Source organism: Copadichromis virginalis, linkage group LG3 (assembly GCF_057382275.1).
Source record: "Copadichromis virginalis isolate Kocher_CV1m ecotype Utaka linkage group LG3, C_Virginalis_male_GT1.1, whole genome shotgun sequence".
NCBI classification, from domain to species: domain Eukaryota; kingdom Metazoa; phylum Chordata; class Actinopteri; order Cichliformes; family Cichlidae; genus Copadichromis; species Copadichromis virginalis.
The window spans coordinates 11,140,340-11,155,937 of NC_140620.1; the positions used below are offsets into that span (position 1 = coordinate 11,140,340).

The 15,598-nt window shown below is 40.8% G+C and overlaps 1 protein-coding gene across 2 annotated transcripts; it reads left to right on the plus strand.

The window, feature by feature from the left end:
- On the plus strand, positions 1-15,300 carry LOC146712743 (putative C-type lectin domain family 20 member A). Of its 2 annotated transcripts, none has more exons than XM_085444230.1 (7): positions 1-33; positions 390-417; positions 599-641; positions 13,884-14,267; positions 14,365-14,709; positions 14,795-14,883; positions 14,967-15,300. In XM_085444230.1, the coding sequence occupies exons 3-7, from the start codon at positions 602-604 to the stop codon at positions 15,090-15,092; spliced, it is 984 nt and encodes a 327-aa protein (XP_085300356.1). In that variant the 5' UTR covers positions 1-33; positions 390-417; positions 599-601; the 3' UTR covers positions 15,093-15,300. The 2 variants fall into 2 exon arrangements, with proteins under 2 accessions (XP_085300356.1, XP_085300348.1); XM_085444222.1 differs by having other exon boundaries at positions 16-33; positions 596-641.
- Positions 15,301-15,598: the final 298 nt, after the last annotated feature.

Sequence of the window (15,598 nt, forward strand, 5' to 3'; positions counted from 1 at the left end):
CTTCAGTCCACAGATGCAAAGATAAGCTGTCAGGTAAGTTATGCATCATTAATTATAAAATTATATTATTGTGTATTTTATATTCTAAACATTATTCTAAAACTTAGAAATGATCATTTAAACCATTTTAAAGACACGACAGATTTTACATGTTTAAAAAGTATTGGATATAATGTTTTTGGACATGCATATAAACTGTGTTTAAGGCACAGGTTAAAAACTGGTTAAGGACAAATCAAGGATGTGATCATGTACAAGTTGTATAGTTTTAATGTTTTATTTGGGAACAGAATGGTGTGTATGTGTGAGTTTGGTGATGGAGTTTTTTATTATGAATGAATTATGATTTTTTATGAATTATGTCTATTTTTTATGTTTATGGACAACAGATGGAAATTAGCCCTTGGCTCTAATCTGGTATGTTTACATTCATGTAATTTTTTACATTTATGTTCATTAACATGCACTGTCCTAAATAAAGAAATTAAATTAAATATACTAAGAAACTTAGACTGCAGATAAGAAATCTTAAATAAACATCTTTGGTAATAAATATGGTACAATAATAATCATGATTATATCTGTTATACATAAGCAGAGAATGGAAGAAACCTGTTTACTGGTCATCCTGCTGCTCTCAGGTCAGTAATATTAATATCTTAAACATTTCAAATATATCCTATAAACACATTGAGACCGACTGATGTCATTTGGGTAATCAAATTACATGCACATTTTAAAAAAATGTATTTATTAACACATCAACCGCAAGCACCGGGAGAAATTCTTTACCTCCTAATACCACAATACCTGCATTAATTTTCAATTATGTTGGTTTTTTAAAATCATTAAATTTAGATTTTTTGAATGACTGTTTGCAGCTATTTCTATGGTAGCTATTGAACTAACTAGTTTTTAATGTTTAATGCTGATACATGGTCTGAAGAGCTTGGAATGCAAAGCATCTGGACTTCTTTGAGTTGCTTGAAGACGTTTCACATCTTATCCGAGAAGGTTCTTCAGTTCTAGGGTCAAATGATGGAGAGTCCCCAATTAAAGTCATATGGGAGGGTCCCCCAAGGGGGTCGAGAACCCCCTATTGATCCTCTACCTAATGGCACAAGCCAAGGTGTGAAAACGGGTGTAGGTCACAATCAGCCAAGGTGAAGCCGCTGTCAAAACCTAGCCCCACCCCATGCTGTAATTTCCTGAGGTCAAAAGGCCAAGGATGAGAGTGGGCGTTAAGGCATCTGGGAAAGGATCTCAAAACTGGATTATAGATGGCAGACAGTTGGTGTCTAATCTTCTTTTCTGTGACCCCCTTGGGGGACACTCCCTTAGGACTTAAATCTAGGACTCTCCCCCATTTGACTTTAGAACTGTAAGAAGATTTTCGGATGAGAGGTGAAACGTCTTCAAGTAACTTAAAGAAGTCCAGACACTTTTCTTTCCAAGCTCCTTAAACTACGATGACCTTCACTTCTTTCCCTCCTCATTGTTATTATTACTGTTATTAACAACAAGCCAGTGTATTCCTTGTTCCGGTCCCAGATAAAATGGGAAGACTTGCTTCAGGGATGGCACCTGACATCAAATCACTGCCAAATCAAATATGTGGATAAGAATTAAATTTGCGTACTGGATTGCTAGTGCCCTGAGTTAACACTTGCCAACACCAGTGCTGTTGATAAGCTTCGTACCGTTACAAGTTGCCGGGCTTGGACAAAGGAGGAGGATAGGGGAAGGTGTATTTTAATAGAGAGGTAAAGGCAGTATGGTGTGTGAAAGTAAGGATTTTAAATATAAGGACATGCAGGTTCTTGCACTAACATTATGCAAAAGTTTAACAAATACTTTTTTTTTTCTCATTTCAACATTGCATAAGCATTTCTTTTTAATTTATTACAAAAAACGCACCTTCACTAAGTTAGCTGACTGATTTCCCTCTATAATTGATACAATGCTTATCCTGGACATTGACGAAGTAGGGTTCAGAACTAATAATACAAAGCTACACCAAACTTCACATACCTCTTATGTCAGTAGGTTGAACTAGCTCACCGTGTAGTCCTTGTGAACTGTGAGTGTCTATAGCGAAGGTGAAGAACATTAAGGCTACATATGTTGGTCAGAGCTACTTACCGCATGTTTTTTCCTTAGTCCTGACTAAAAAGTTATGGTTGAAGATGCAGAGTTGGGTTTTACTCTTCTGCTTGTTGGTAAATGAGGACAGTGCCAATGTCCCTCCGTTCCTTCTGCTAACTGTGTTAGCATAGCAAGATAACTGTTAGCTAAATGTTACTTTTAGGTATTGCATTATCTTTTTTATTTCCTTAATTGTCAGTACTTGAAGGCAGCGGTTCTCAAACTTTTCACAATGAGTACCACCTCATAAAATATATGGCTCTTGAAGTACCACCCTTATGACTGACATTAAAGTACAGTAGTATAGGCCTATTTAACACCATATACAGTTTACATGAGACAATTTCATATCTTATATGAATGTTATCACTTGTCACATCTTCTTTATGGCAGTTAAAATAGATAATCATAAAAAGTGTACCGCATTAAAATATTCACAGCAGGTGGGATATCCGATCTTTAAGCGATGACGTGATTAAATCTTGTGAATCCTGCTTCCAGTTCCAAACTACTAAGTTTATTAAGGCTGTTAGGTTTGTAGCTTGAACCTATTCGCTGGAACGTTAAGACAATATAATTACACTGCAAGCAAGACGCAAGTAGGCAAACTTCTTCATGGTACTCGTGCACGGGAGAGACTGGACAGAGCGCCGTCCCTTCGCTTGACCCCAGTAGCTCTCGTCCGTCCTCCCATACACTGTCCTTTTATTGAGGTTACATGAATATGCATAGGTTCATTAACATATAACGTCTACATACACAAAGAGTACCTTGCCTGTGTGTGTGTGTGTGTGTGTGTGTGTGTGTGTGTGTGTGTGTGTGTGTGTGTGTGTGTGCGTGTGTGTGTGTGGACTGCTGATCAAAGGGTCAAACATCCTTGGTCAGGAAGAGGGTAGCCTCCCCCTCCCCCTAGATGGTTCATCCTAGATAACATGGTGAGGAAGTCCTGCAGTTCATCTAAACAAAGAGCACTTAGACTAGAACAGACGCAACTACGTTAATCCTACCATAAAACAATAAGACACGGTATGACCTCTCATGCTCCCAAAGTGCTGTCTAATACACACAAAGTTTGCAGACTATCAAGGATCAAAACCTCTACCAATCTACAACTAATTACAAAACTCTAAGCATATATAAGTAAATATTTCTAAGCATAAATGACAATCAACAATACAAATCTAACATTTCCCCCCTTTTTGACCTTTATGCTTGAAAAGTTCCCAGGTATGAATACCTCATGTCTGACAGTTTCAATGCAAACATTTTTATACTCAGCATACGTCAAATCACCCTAAATTACTGAAAAGGTACACAGTTCAACAAACGAATCAGCAGTTATCCCATTCCTCATTGATCTCATCTCATGGCAAACTGCATCCCATGAGCAAACAAAGAAATTGTTAATTTAATAGTGAAAATAAGAAGATAACATTTTCAAAAACATCTCAGCTTGGTGGTGCTTCCTCCGGGTGTGCACATCACATGTCTCTCTGCAGAGTGGTTTAAGCTCTGCAGGGCGTCATGAATGTCTCTTCCAGTTGTTTCCATCACTGTCCATAGGACCAGAGTCCAAATGTATGTAGAATAGACATTCAAACATACCAGTTGGTTTTGTTGTTCGTCAACATGGGTCTCAGCTATTTCCAAGCTGCAGACTTCTCAGCACTCTAGTTTTATGGCCTCTTACCAGCCCCCATCACCTGACTTCAGACCTTCGTCTTGTGAGGGGGATTTATGACTCCTTAATTGTCCACGCTCTGCAGAAAAGCTCTCTGTGGAAAGGGTGCTGGGTTCCGTCATCTTACTGCTGTTATGATCCCAGCAGCCTTCAGAGTGTCATCGTATGCACAGTACAGTGGCACAGCATTAGATGATGTTCATAGGAAATTGCTGTCATCACCACCATAGCTTCTGGTTCCTGTGCTTTTCACAGAATCATGATGTCATCCTCGAACTCCTTCTGCACTGTCGATGGAGCCCTCATCCCTCGAGTTTTCATATCCCAACGCTGCTGAAGATTTAAGGCAGAGCACGTCGTACACCTTAGTTGTCTTTCTCAGCGTCAATATTGAATGTTTCATTTTATTTAACATCTTGCTGTGGGAAGTCTCCTCTTGATCTCCTGGAAGCTCAGTAGCACAGCTCTCTGTGTGATGTCTGCTGTGCTGAAGATGATCTCTGATCCTCCTGAAGTCTCTCTCCTGGCCTCAGCTCCCATCCTGTGGACGATCCTCTCAGGCACTCCTTCTCGTAATGCATAGTCCTGATTTTGGGCCTGCTGGATCTGTCTCTCTTAGGTGAGAGTTGTCATGTGTCCATCTCCTCTGCCTTCCTCCTGGTTCAGCTGTTTCCGGCACCAGCTGGGGTCCTATAAGGATGAGCGTCGTAGTCAAGGTAACCAAGAGGGTCCTGGTCGCACACAGGTCCGTCACGCCTCGCACTTGGTTGCCCTAGAGTTGATCAGAGGCTGGAGGTTGAAGTGCGAGCTTACCCTACGGGGGCTCAATCAGCACTCCCCCCTCACCACTGAAACAACCAAGTGTGAGATTTCTCTATTGTGCTGTCTTGAGGGTGCCGGGGTTTCCTGGGCCCTCGACCTCTTGCAGTGGCTCTGATAAATCCAGGAGGGTCTCTCGCTATTTTGCAGGCAGTTAAAATGGTCCTTGCTGTGGCTCCAAGGTCTGATCTCATGATGGGCCCCAACCAGCTTGACCTTTGACCTCAACCACTGCCTGGTCCTGTCAGCTATGCGCTTCTCACTGGGCCTCTGAAGATTTCTCAGGAGATTACTGCTGCACCTGTATTTCCTTGCTAGGAAGACAAACTATTTGGAGAGCATGTCAACAATCATCAAACCACATTCTTTAGTTCAGTGAACTTCACTTATAGGCCATCAAAGCCTCATCTGAACATGGGTGCACCACTTGCATAGGTTTAATATTTGTAAATAAAACGGCTAATCACACAAATCACTGCAACAATAATAGTAAACATTGCTTAATGTTACTCCTTGGACCCCACCTCTTGACGCATGGACACACCCATGCGCCAACACACCAAACCTGGATTCCTGTCTTAAAGAAAAAGATTAGCTAGATCATATCCCAGGCAACATCAGGGCATCTCCTCCCCTGGAGCAGCACCACCCTGGACCTACAATCCTGCAATAAAAATGTTAGTGTGTTTTGCATATTAAGTATGCTTAACACCGGGCTCTCCCAGGAGCCTGCATACACACCATCATGGCCTGGAAAGCAAAATCTGGAAGTAAAATCAAACTTCATACCTGTAAACAATTGTATCATAAGAACAATAAGCATTCAACACTAGCAAGACAAGTGTCATATGCAGGTTTTCTCAAATCAGTAAACTACAATTATTACCATAATTTGCCTCAGACATGGATCATCCCATGTACTCAGTCAACAGTAATGTAATCAGTGACTTCTCGTAAGCAAAGTCACTCCACTCATATATTATTTATGGGCTCAAGAGTGGCCAGCAAATGAGCCCATATTAACTATTCCATAACACCACATCTCTTATTTGTTTGTCTAATGTCACTTGTCCGCATCTGCTGAATCTTGTACATGCAGTCTCAAAAAACAAACATTAGCAACACACATTGATTATCCTGGTGGGCAGGCGTCGGCCATCCACATTCCAGAGGTGCCATAAAAACACCATAAAGTTAGCCATCCCTAGCTGTAGAAAGAATGTCATACACATATAAACCCAGAAATCCTATAGTAAAAAAAACATTAACTAATCCTCTTATAAATCACATGATCAAACACATGAAAAACTGCAATGCTGTAGAAAAGAAAATGCAAATGTTAGCGCTTGCGCAGGCGTATTGCATACTTTGTCACCATTACCTCTGTAAGCAACACAAGGTAGTGAATAACACACACATAGTAAATTCACAGACAGAGAAAATGGCATTTAAAAGATTAAATCATCATGCAACCTCGAATGTTGCTGTCATCTTTCTGCTCCTGTAACAAAAACACATAAAATCATCCACCCTTTTGTCCTGTCTAGGTGGAGGTTAAACTTGAGTCGTGGTCAAGTCCTGTCAGCTTTTACCAGTCAGTCAGTTTGTTTTTATTCTATTTCCATTCATTCATTCATTCATTCATTCTTTCTTTCTTTGCTGATAGTGGAACCTATCGTCGCATTTAGTTTCCACTCTCAGCAAAATGACGTCATTTCAAAAAGAAAAAGAAGTTTAGATAGGATTACATCGCTGAATCCTTTTTAGGACAGGGACTCTCATTTAATATTGTCCCAATAAGTAGCTTTCTCCTGAGCCCATTTCAACGTGGAGAAAACTCACTTGTAACAGCTTTCTCGACCGGTCGTATAGCACTTTTAATTCCCGACGTGCAGATCTGCTTAAAGAAAAGAAATAGACAAACAAAATCAGTGCCTGTTCAAAAAATAAAAATGAAAAATAACAGAGATTATCAAACCAAACTTTCAGTGCACTGTGAAAGTATCAAAATAAAAAGGCCTTGCTAAGTCATGACACAAACTCCTCATCAACTTCACAACAGGAGAAGAATCATCAGCTAGATTCACTCCAAACCAACCATCAGCTGCACCACTCACAACATAAGCCTAATGTCTTCTTTAACTTATGAGTTTAATCACCAGGTCTGTGTTCTTCACTCATTTAGGCCACAGATCTATTTTATTCAGTTTTCCTTTTTTCCCTTCATCATAAAACATGTGACATGCTGTCATGCACTTCACAAAAGAAGTTTGTTCTGACGTATTCAGAGTTGTGTATCTAAGTACGGGATTCACTCGCACATCAAAACAGGAAACTCAGTGTTTTAGAGTCTCCACTCAACACACAACAACTCCAACACATCTCATTCACTCGTACTAGAATTCAGTCACCTTTCATTAATCTAAAACCGATCAACTAATTTGCATATCAGCTATTAACCCACTAAGTTGACAGGACGACAGAAAAGCATGTTCAAAATAGTATCACAAAAGACAATTTCCCTCATACAGTAAATTACATGTGCTGCCTCAATCAAGCAGGAAGCTTCTCCCAATTTACCATTTTAACAACTAAATTTATTGTCCGATCACTGGTTGGTCAAACCAGGATCTTTTTTCCCACAAAAGTTAAACTGTTGTCCTGCAACCTGGAGAGTCAATTTTTTGCATTGGATAAATTCAGTATTTAATAACAAGTGTCTGCTAAATTGACACTATTTTAACACTGATGAAAGATAACAAGCTAATTTTCATTGCATGGGTGTTTGTGCCTTTCCTACACATTTCTCTGCTATTATTTAATCATTTCTTGACTAATGTGCTATGAGTCCACTGGTCTTTGCATCACACTAAGTGACTTGGACAAGATGATAAACAGACTCACATGCTGAAGATGTTGTCTAATCTTCATGAGCTCTCTTGTGTTTGTGTTAGTAGGGTTAATGCATGTTCTGCTTGTGTGTGTGATTTTGTATATGATGTATATGTTTTTTATATTTGCATATATCCAGACTCCTTCTCAATTTTCCAACTTAAGCAGTCAGTTTTCTTTTCCCCAGGTTTGCTAACCCAAATTTTGATTTCCCACATTAAATAACAGCATTCCTCTGTGTTCTCACCTAGTCTTCTCACTCTGTTGTCCTCTCACTCTTTTGTCCTCTCCCACTTCAACAGTCCAAACAGCCGGCAGTTCTCCTTCAGCTTTGTCCTGTGTTCCACTGTCTCTTCTTGCCATTTTACTCCACAGGTGGCAAATGTCAAACTCCAACTGTTCAGTTCTCCTCAAACGTTTTCTTCACATGCACAGTGAAGTCACAGCCTGTTGTAAACACAGTGCCATCCATCCGATCAGTCAGGATGATGGGTTTGCTCTTCTTCTCTGATACTGTTTGTCCACATTGCTGCTGCTTTGCTGGGACTCTTTGCTCAGGACTTGCTGCTGTCTCTTTATCATGTTATTGCTTTGGAGCTGCATTCCTTGTCTTCAGGGAGGGGTGAGAGCTTGCTTGCTTGTGAGGTTGAGAGACACATGGCGCTGTAAATAAGTCAGCCAGAAACTTGGCCTGCATGTTTCCAATGATGTTAAACTATAACTTTCTTCCGACTGCTGCATGTGGAAAATTGAGAAGGAGTCTGCTTTTCACCTGAAAGTGACAAACTAAGACATTTCATTATTATCATCACTGCTTAATCAACACACATCTCTCTCTCTCTCTCTCTCTCTGTGTGTTTTTGTGAACAGTCTTTTCTTAAAAGCAGAAAATGAAATTGTAGTTGTTTTTGGCTGATCAACACAAAACCTTTTTCCTATGATTTTTCTTTTTCACTCTTTTTTTTCTTTTTTTTTTCGTTACAATAGCTGGTGGTCTGCAAAATCACCGCTCTCACTCACAATCAAAGGCAATTACTTTTACACAGCGCACAAAAACACTGTGATGTCAGACACATTCACACTCACTTTTTCATCTGCATAAATAAACCATATGGCTGGAGATATGTGCCATGGTGATCCATAAGCATGATCACCAGTTTATTTAATTATTTTTAATCCAACAAAACAAATAAACAAAAACATGATGCTGATGCTACACACACACACGAGTCAAGGTGCAGAAAAACTGCTCATGGAAACGCTGCACACTCTCTGTTTCCCTCTCTTTGAGTAGTTCTCAGACAGCTCTTGATCTGATAATGTGTAGCTTGCTCATCAGCTCAAAAAACAAAAACAAAACTGCAACGCGACATCACACAGTAGTTGCATGCTCTGCCCACAGTGGCAAAGTCTTACACTTTCATATTCAACACAGCTTCTCCATCATGTACTTTTAGATGTTTCATGCAGGGTTCAGCATATTAGTTGTTTTCACAGATGTGCTCTATATCTCAACAATGGTTCATAATAAGACGACAGTCTTCCACACAGGTCAAGTGCCTCTATGCACTTCATGAGTTTAAATATTTACCTATATCACTTCTCCTCACATGTCATTGTACTGAATTATGCAACCACAAGTTTAATGTAGGTTACTTTTAACAACTATCCACCTCAATGGTTTGGCACACAGGCTGTTAACATTTTGTGTCAGGAAGGGGTGGGGGGAAAGCCACCCACCAGAGCACAGCTGCTGATGTGGGCTGGCCTTTTCCACACACTCTTCAAGGCTGGTGTGTTTTCTGAAAACTTCTAACATTTGAATCTCTTCCATTTATAAGCCTGCGATTAACCGCACGGCTCAGGTCCGCGTGAAACCCGCGCGACCGCATTCGCGTGCACCCACGCAGCTGTGGAGCCTTCGCTCTCTCTCTTTTATACATAAATACTTTGTGCTGCCAGGAGCAAAGTCCAGCACAAACGTCTTTCTCCCTCTAACTCACTCTTGGTTGCTTAGAAACCCATGATAACAACAACAGTCGGTGTTACAGACCACGTGTTCTGCTCCGCACACACTCACACAACAACAACAAAAACGACGACGACGACAACAATGACAACAACACAAAATAGGCCTACTCTGGACTCACACCGGACCGCTCGGGACCCTGACCCAGTTGTGGGACGCTCACCCACTCGCGCGACAAAACCCAATGAAGGGACGCTCGGGACACACACCCAGGGCGATTTCAAAACCGGACACTCACCGGACGCTTGGGACCCTTGGGCGATTTAACCAAAACTTCTTTTTCGGGACACTAACCCAGTTATCGCTCCACAAAGCAGCGAACTTCTCAACGCCTCACAAAATGGCGGAGACTGCACAACGACACGGTTATAGAGTCGGCCTCTTTAAACTTACTTGGCGTTGCTTAGCGTGTAATATCAGCCTGAATCCCGCCGATCGCCATTCATCGAGGAGAAAGACAGACAGCGAATCCACAGGAACTTCCTGGCTGACGTCAGTCTTTCAGCGTGCCTCCCCCCCCCTCGGTGAATGCGATCCCAGGGATCCGGCATCGAAGGACCAATTAATGTTAGGTTTGTAGCTTGAACCTATTCGCTGGAACGTTAAGACAATATAATTACACTGCAAGCAAGACGCAAGTAGGCAAACTTCTTCATGGTACTCGTGCACGGGAGAGACTGGACAGAGCGCCGTCCCTTCGCTTGACCCCAGTAGCTCTCGTCCGTCCTCCCATACACTGTCCTTTTATTGAGGTTACATGAATATGCATAGGTTCATTAACATATAACGTCTACATACACAAAGAGTACCTTGCCTGTGTGTGTGTGTGTGTGTGTGTGTGTGTGTGTGTGTGTGTGTGTGTGTGTGTGTGGACTGCTGATCAAAGATTCAAACATCCTTGGTCAGGAAGAGGGTAGCCTCCCCCTCCCCCTAGATGGTTCATCCTAGATAACACGGTGAGGAAGTCCTGCAGTTCATCTAAACAAAGAGCACTTAGACTAGAACAGACGCAACTACGTTAATCCTACCATAAAACAATAAGACACGGTATGACCTCTCATGCTCCCAAAGTGCTCTCTAATACACACAAAGTTTGCAGACTATCAAGGATCAAAACCTCTACCAATCTACAACTAATTACAAAACTCTAAGCATATATAAGTAAATATTTCTAAGCATAAATGACAATCAACAATACAAATCTAACAAAGGCTGTTGTGTTTTTAACATGTTTTAATGCCTTTTATCTTGTTCTCTTTAATCTGAACAAGACCCTAAAAAAAGCACAACATTATATACCAACTAGCCCAACTTCAGTAACCCTACAAACACCACTGCTGTTTAGTTTTCTGTCTTCACGTATGTTGTAATTTTTGCTGTGGTGGTTAAGCTCCAAGATTGTTGGCTTCATGACCCTCCTTTGTGGTTTGGGGACATCAATGCTCAGTTTGCTCTTCGTGGCATTTCAGCTGATGACACAAAATACATCTTGTGGTGGCTTCGCTGGATCCACTGTCCACCAAACTTTTCACAATGAGCACCAATGTGATAACCCTCCATGACCCCACTGATTATCTGTGGGCCTCCAACTCACGGATAGTGGCTGGGATCACAGCACTGCGGAAAAGGGCTCTTTTTATTTACCATCAGCATTTTGGCAGCGTTGTCTGCCGCCTTGCAGTTTTAAGGTTAAATATAATGGGGTCGGCGGACGCGCCCGCGTATCAAAATCAAGATGCAGCGCGTCAGAGTCTCCATTTCAACTTGGGTTGAAAGTGCGGACTTCAAACTATATACCATTTTTTGAATTATATGATAATAAAATGATAAAAAATACACGCAATGTTTTTTTCTGAACAAAACAGTGGCGTTTACAGCGGGAAGAAGGGTAAAAACTGCGTTTTCTACAGACAGCGCTAGCAAACACTCTCTGCTTGTGAGTGAAAAAAGAAAAAGAAAAAACACCCCTTCCCCATTGGTGTTAGAGTTTACTATGTCAGCCAATCAAAAAATGATAAGGCAACATGTGGCACTTGGTTGTTTAGGGAGAAGGGGAAGTTTTTAGGAGTGACACCGGCGACGGAAAGCGGGCGAGCAAAAGACAGAGAGAGAGCGAGTTTTCACATGTGAGACATTAGTGACGTTTAGCGTGTTTGGAGGCTGTAGTTAATGTGTTGTGTAGTTATTGTTGTGTGTTGTGTGTCAGTTAGACTGCTGAATGTCACAGTTGCTCTAAAAAAGCCGTCAAAGGCAGATTCCAGTGTAAACGCTGTTCCCACATGGAAAACTGGACTGATGCTCCTCCTGCTGTCAGACCTGCAGGGTTTACGCCTGTGCTGTTCTCCTCTGTCTTATACTGAACACAAACTATTTTTTTGGACTGGCACAAATAATTTGTGTGCCTTCTTATTTGATGCAGCCCAGCTGATTGTTCTGGAAATAGATTTAAATGGTTATATAAAAAACTGAGGCCTTGGCTGCATTTGTAGGTCAATAGTACCAAACAACTTTGGTGTTTGCAAAACTTGTGCATAATTTTTAGAAATGTACAATTTCTATTTGTATTTCAAGTTACCGTATTTTCACGACCATAAGACGCACTGTGCTAAAAGGCGCAGTCTCAGTTATGTGTGCCATTACTGTATTTAACACACACATAAGGCGCACTGGATCATAGGGCGCATACAAGTACCGTATGAGTATTTAAAAATAAAGCGGGAGCAAACCTGAGTTCGGTACCTTACTCACATTTTTATTACCAGTAATCGTCATCATCAACAACACACAAGCATACAAGTGTGCGTATTTAAAAATAAAGCAGGAATAAAACAAAGTTTGGTACTCACATTTTTATCATCAATCAAACCCATCGAAGTCCTCATCCTCTGTGTCTGAATTGAACAGCTGCGCTAAATCTCCATCAAACATGCCAGGTTCACTTTCTTCACTGTCAGAGTCACTTTCCGTGCCGTGCGGCTCCTCGGAAATGATGCCGGCTTTTGCGAAAGCTCGAACAACAGTGCCAGCAGCCATGTTAGCCCAAGCATCTACAATCCATTGGCAAATTGTGGCGTAACTCGCCGGGCGCTGCCTTCCACTCTTGGTGAAACTGTGGTCTCCATCGGTCATCCATCGCTGGATGTGTTTGTCGCCGATGTGTTTGCTGCAGTAGGAGCGGAAGATGGCCAGCTTTTCCTTATAATCCGCTGGAAGTTGCTGCGCTACCGTAGTCCTGGTCCGGATGGAAAAATGGCACCGTTTCATAAAAAGTGAAAGTGAAACTGCTTTTAGCCCAATGGTGACCGTCGAAACGCTTCTCCCTTTAGCGTTCTCATTGTGTTCTCTACTACGTCCTCATTACAACACACAGGGCGCACTACTTTTTGAAGAAAATCTAAGACTTTTAAGTGCGCCTTATGGTTGTGAAAATACGGTATGAAAATAATTCATTAAACAAGTTTGTTGGTTTTACAGTAAAAAATATAACTTTTTTCTACTCGGATTTTGAATTCTTTGTCTGAATTTAGATCAACTGTGCTCATATAGTATGACAAAATGAAAAAATAACTCAAATTTCAGATATTTGAGGTTGTGCTGAAAATACTGATACCAAACACGGACAAAAAAAACATATTTTAAAGGTGAAATATAGAGGTAAAATCAAAAGTAGTCAAAAAGTAGCCAATTATACCCTGGACCCCAGAGGGTTAAGCTGTTAAATTTACTAGTACTCAACAACTGAGGCAATCGTTTGCGTTAATATTGATATGTTGTGTGAGATGTTTTTTGAGCATTAATGTCTAGATCTTTGAATTTCTGTACATCACCAATTAAAACTATATATATATATATATATATATATTTTTTTTTTTCTTTGATAAACAAAAAAAGTGATGTTCCAAAAATGTTGTAATGGTTGCACTAAACATAATTGTTGCATTTTGAGTACAGAGAAGAGAAAAAGAAATAGAATTAAAATATAAAAAATATAAAAATATAGCTCATTCACCAGCAGGACCTTCTTTTATGCAGTGACATGAAAAACAAACTTCAATCAAATGTGTTAAACGGAGAAATGTGATAAACTAAATATTATATAAACTAAAAGGACAGAAATCTCTGTAAAAATGTAAGATAAGAAAGTAAAATATCTCAATAATCTAGGTAATATAACTATAACAAATTATTTTTGCTTTTTACTTTCTGCCCCTGATAAACCTCCATTAAGTATGACTATTTATATTGTCTTTTCAGTCTTTTTCAGTGGTTTGTCTAACAGCCCAGTTTCCACAATAAAACCTGTTTTATTTTTCTCAGGAGGACTTTCCACTCTTCCTCCCCACTCCAGAGAATACCACTTTGTGAACCAGCTGAAGACCTGGACTGAAGCTCAGAGTTACTGCAGAGAACACTTCACTGACTTGGTCACCATCTACAACAGCAACATCAACCAACTGCTTCTCTCAATTTCACCAAGGATCAATGCTGGGGCTTGGATAGGCCTCTATAATGATCGTTACAGCTGGAAGTGGTCCATGGAGGGAAAACTTTTTTATGTTGGCAGCACACATGAGTTTTTGATCTGGGCTAACGGTCAACCAGACTGTGTAAATGCAAAGGAATACTGTGTGGCTCTTCAGGGACAAACACAGATGGATGATAGACCCTGTGGAGCTTCTTACCCTTTCCTCTGTTACAATGGTAGGAAAAAAGATTTGTTACCATAGTTACCCTAAAATTTCATGATATTCATAACATGTTTTTTTTTTAATTCTTTGTTTCTTTTAATCTTTTACAGCCAAAAACACAAGTTACATCTTAGTGAAGGAGAGTCGCTCCTGGTCAGCGGCTCAGTCGTACTGCAGGACATACCACACAGACCTGACCAGTATAAGAAGCAAAGAGGAGAAATCCATCATCACGCTCACTTTGAATGGATCAGGGGTTCAGTATGTGTGGATTGGCCTCTACAGGGATCCCTGGGCCTTCTGGTCTGACAACACAACCTCCACATTCACTAACTGGAGGTCTGGTCAGCCTGATAACTACGGTTCAGTTGAATACTGTGGAGGATTTTATTTAATGTCAGGGGAATTGGGTGATGGCAACTGTGGTATCAGAGCCTGTTTTTTCTGTTTCACAGGTGAGGTCCAGAATGCAAACACTGTAAGATCCTGTCATCATGTAAAACACTAATGTTTGTGTTGTTATATGTGGTTCATTTTTAGCAGTGACAAAGCAAACAGTGGTGAAAATGAAGCTTCAGTCAGAGGCAGACATGCACAGCACAGAGATCCAGCAGCAGATTTCACAGCAGGTCAGCAGTTCAGTCACCAACACAAACTTGACACAAGTTCAAACTATGCTTCATGTTTTTCATCATCTGCACATTTTGTCCAGCTGTCAGGCCTCATGCTGTCAGAAGGACTGACAGACTTCAGGATTCGTTGGAGGAAAGTCCAGAGTTACCGTGACGACCAGTCAAAGAAGCAGGATGTGGACGGTGGCTGCAAAACTGAAGACTGACTGGACTGAACCACTTCATGTGTGAAGTTAATAACATGCTGTGCTGAGCTGTCTCATCCTTTAAATCTTTCAACATTTCAGAGTGTAAAGTTCCACCAACAGCTCATTTGTTCAGCTGCAGTTGTAGTTTGGTAGAAAGTCTTTAATCAGAGGTCCACTCACTAGTTTTCCTGACAGGCTCTAGTCTCTTGTTTTGTTTTTCTCTTTCAACACTTTAGACTCTGTCCTTCTGTGGACGTCACTGCACAGGCTTTGTCTGTGTGCAGTTTGTTAGGATCCATAGTTCTGTTTCATCTGACAGCAACCTCTGCTGACTTACACAGATGATGGAGTAGAAAGTGAGGAGAGCCAGAGATCTGCTTGAGGAGGTCAGGGGGGAGAACAAAACATTGTACTGTTTATGTCCTGTTTCTACTTCTGCTATAACAGCCATGAATGAGACCATAACAGTCCCAAACCTTATCTGATAGAAATTTGGTTCATCGCTTTCAATGGAGTGCAGTTTC

What these genes read in the sequence shown, in the direction of transcription:
- LOC146712743 (XM_085444230.1), top strand. Translation starts at nt 602, where the DNA reads ATGGAAGAAACCTGTTTACTGGTCATCCTGCTGCTCTCAG. An exon ending in CTGTTTTTTCTGTTTCACAG is followed by an intron (nt 14,710 to 14,794) that starts GTGAGGTCCAGA and finishes GTTCATTTTTAG; the next exon opens with CAGTGACAAAGCAAACAGTG. An exon ending in AGCAGCAGATTTCACAGCAG is followed by an intron (nt 14,884 to 14,966) that starts GTCAGCAGTTCA and finishes CATTTTGTCCAG; the next exon opens with CTGTCAGGCCTCATGCTGTC.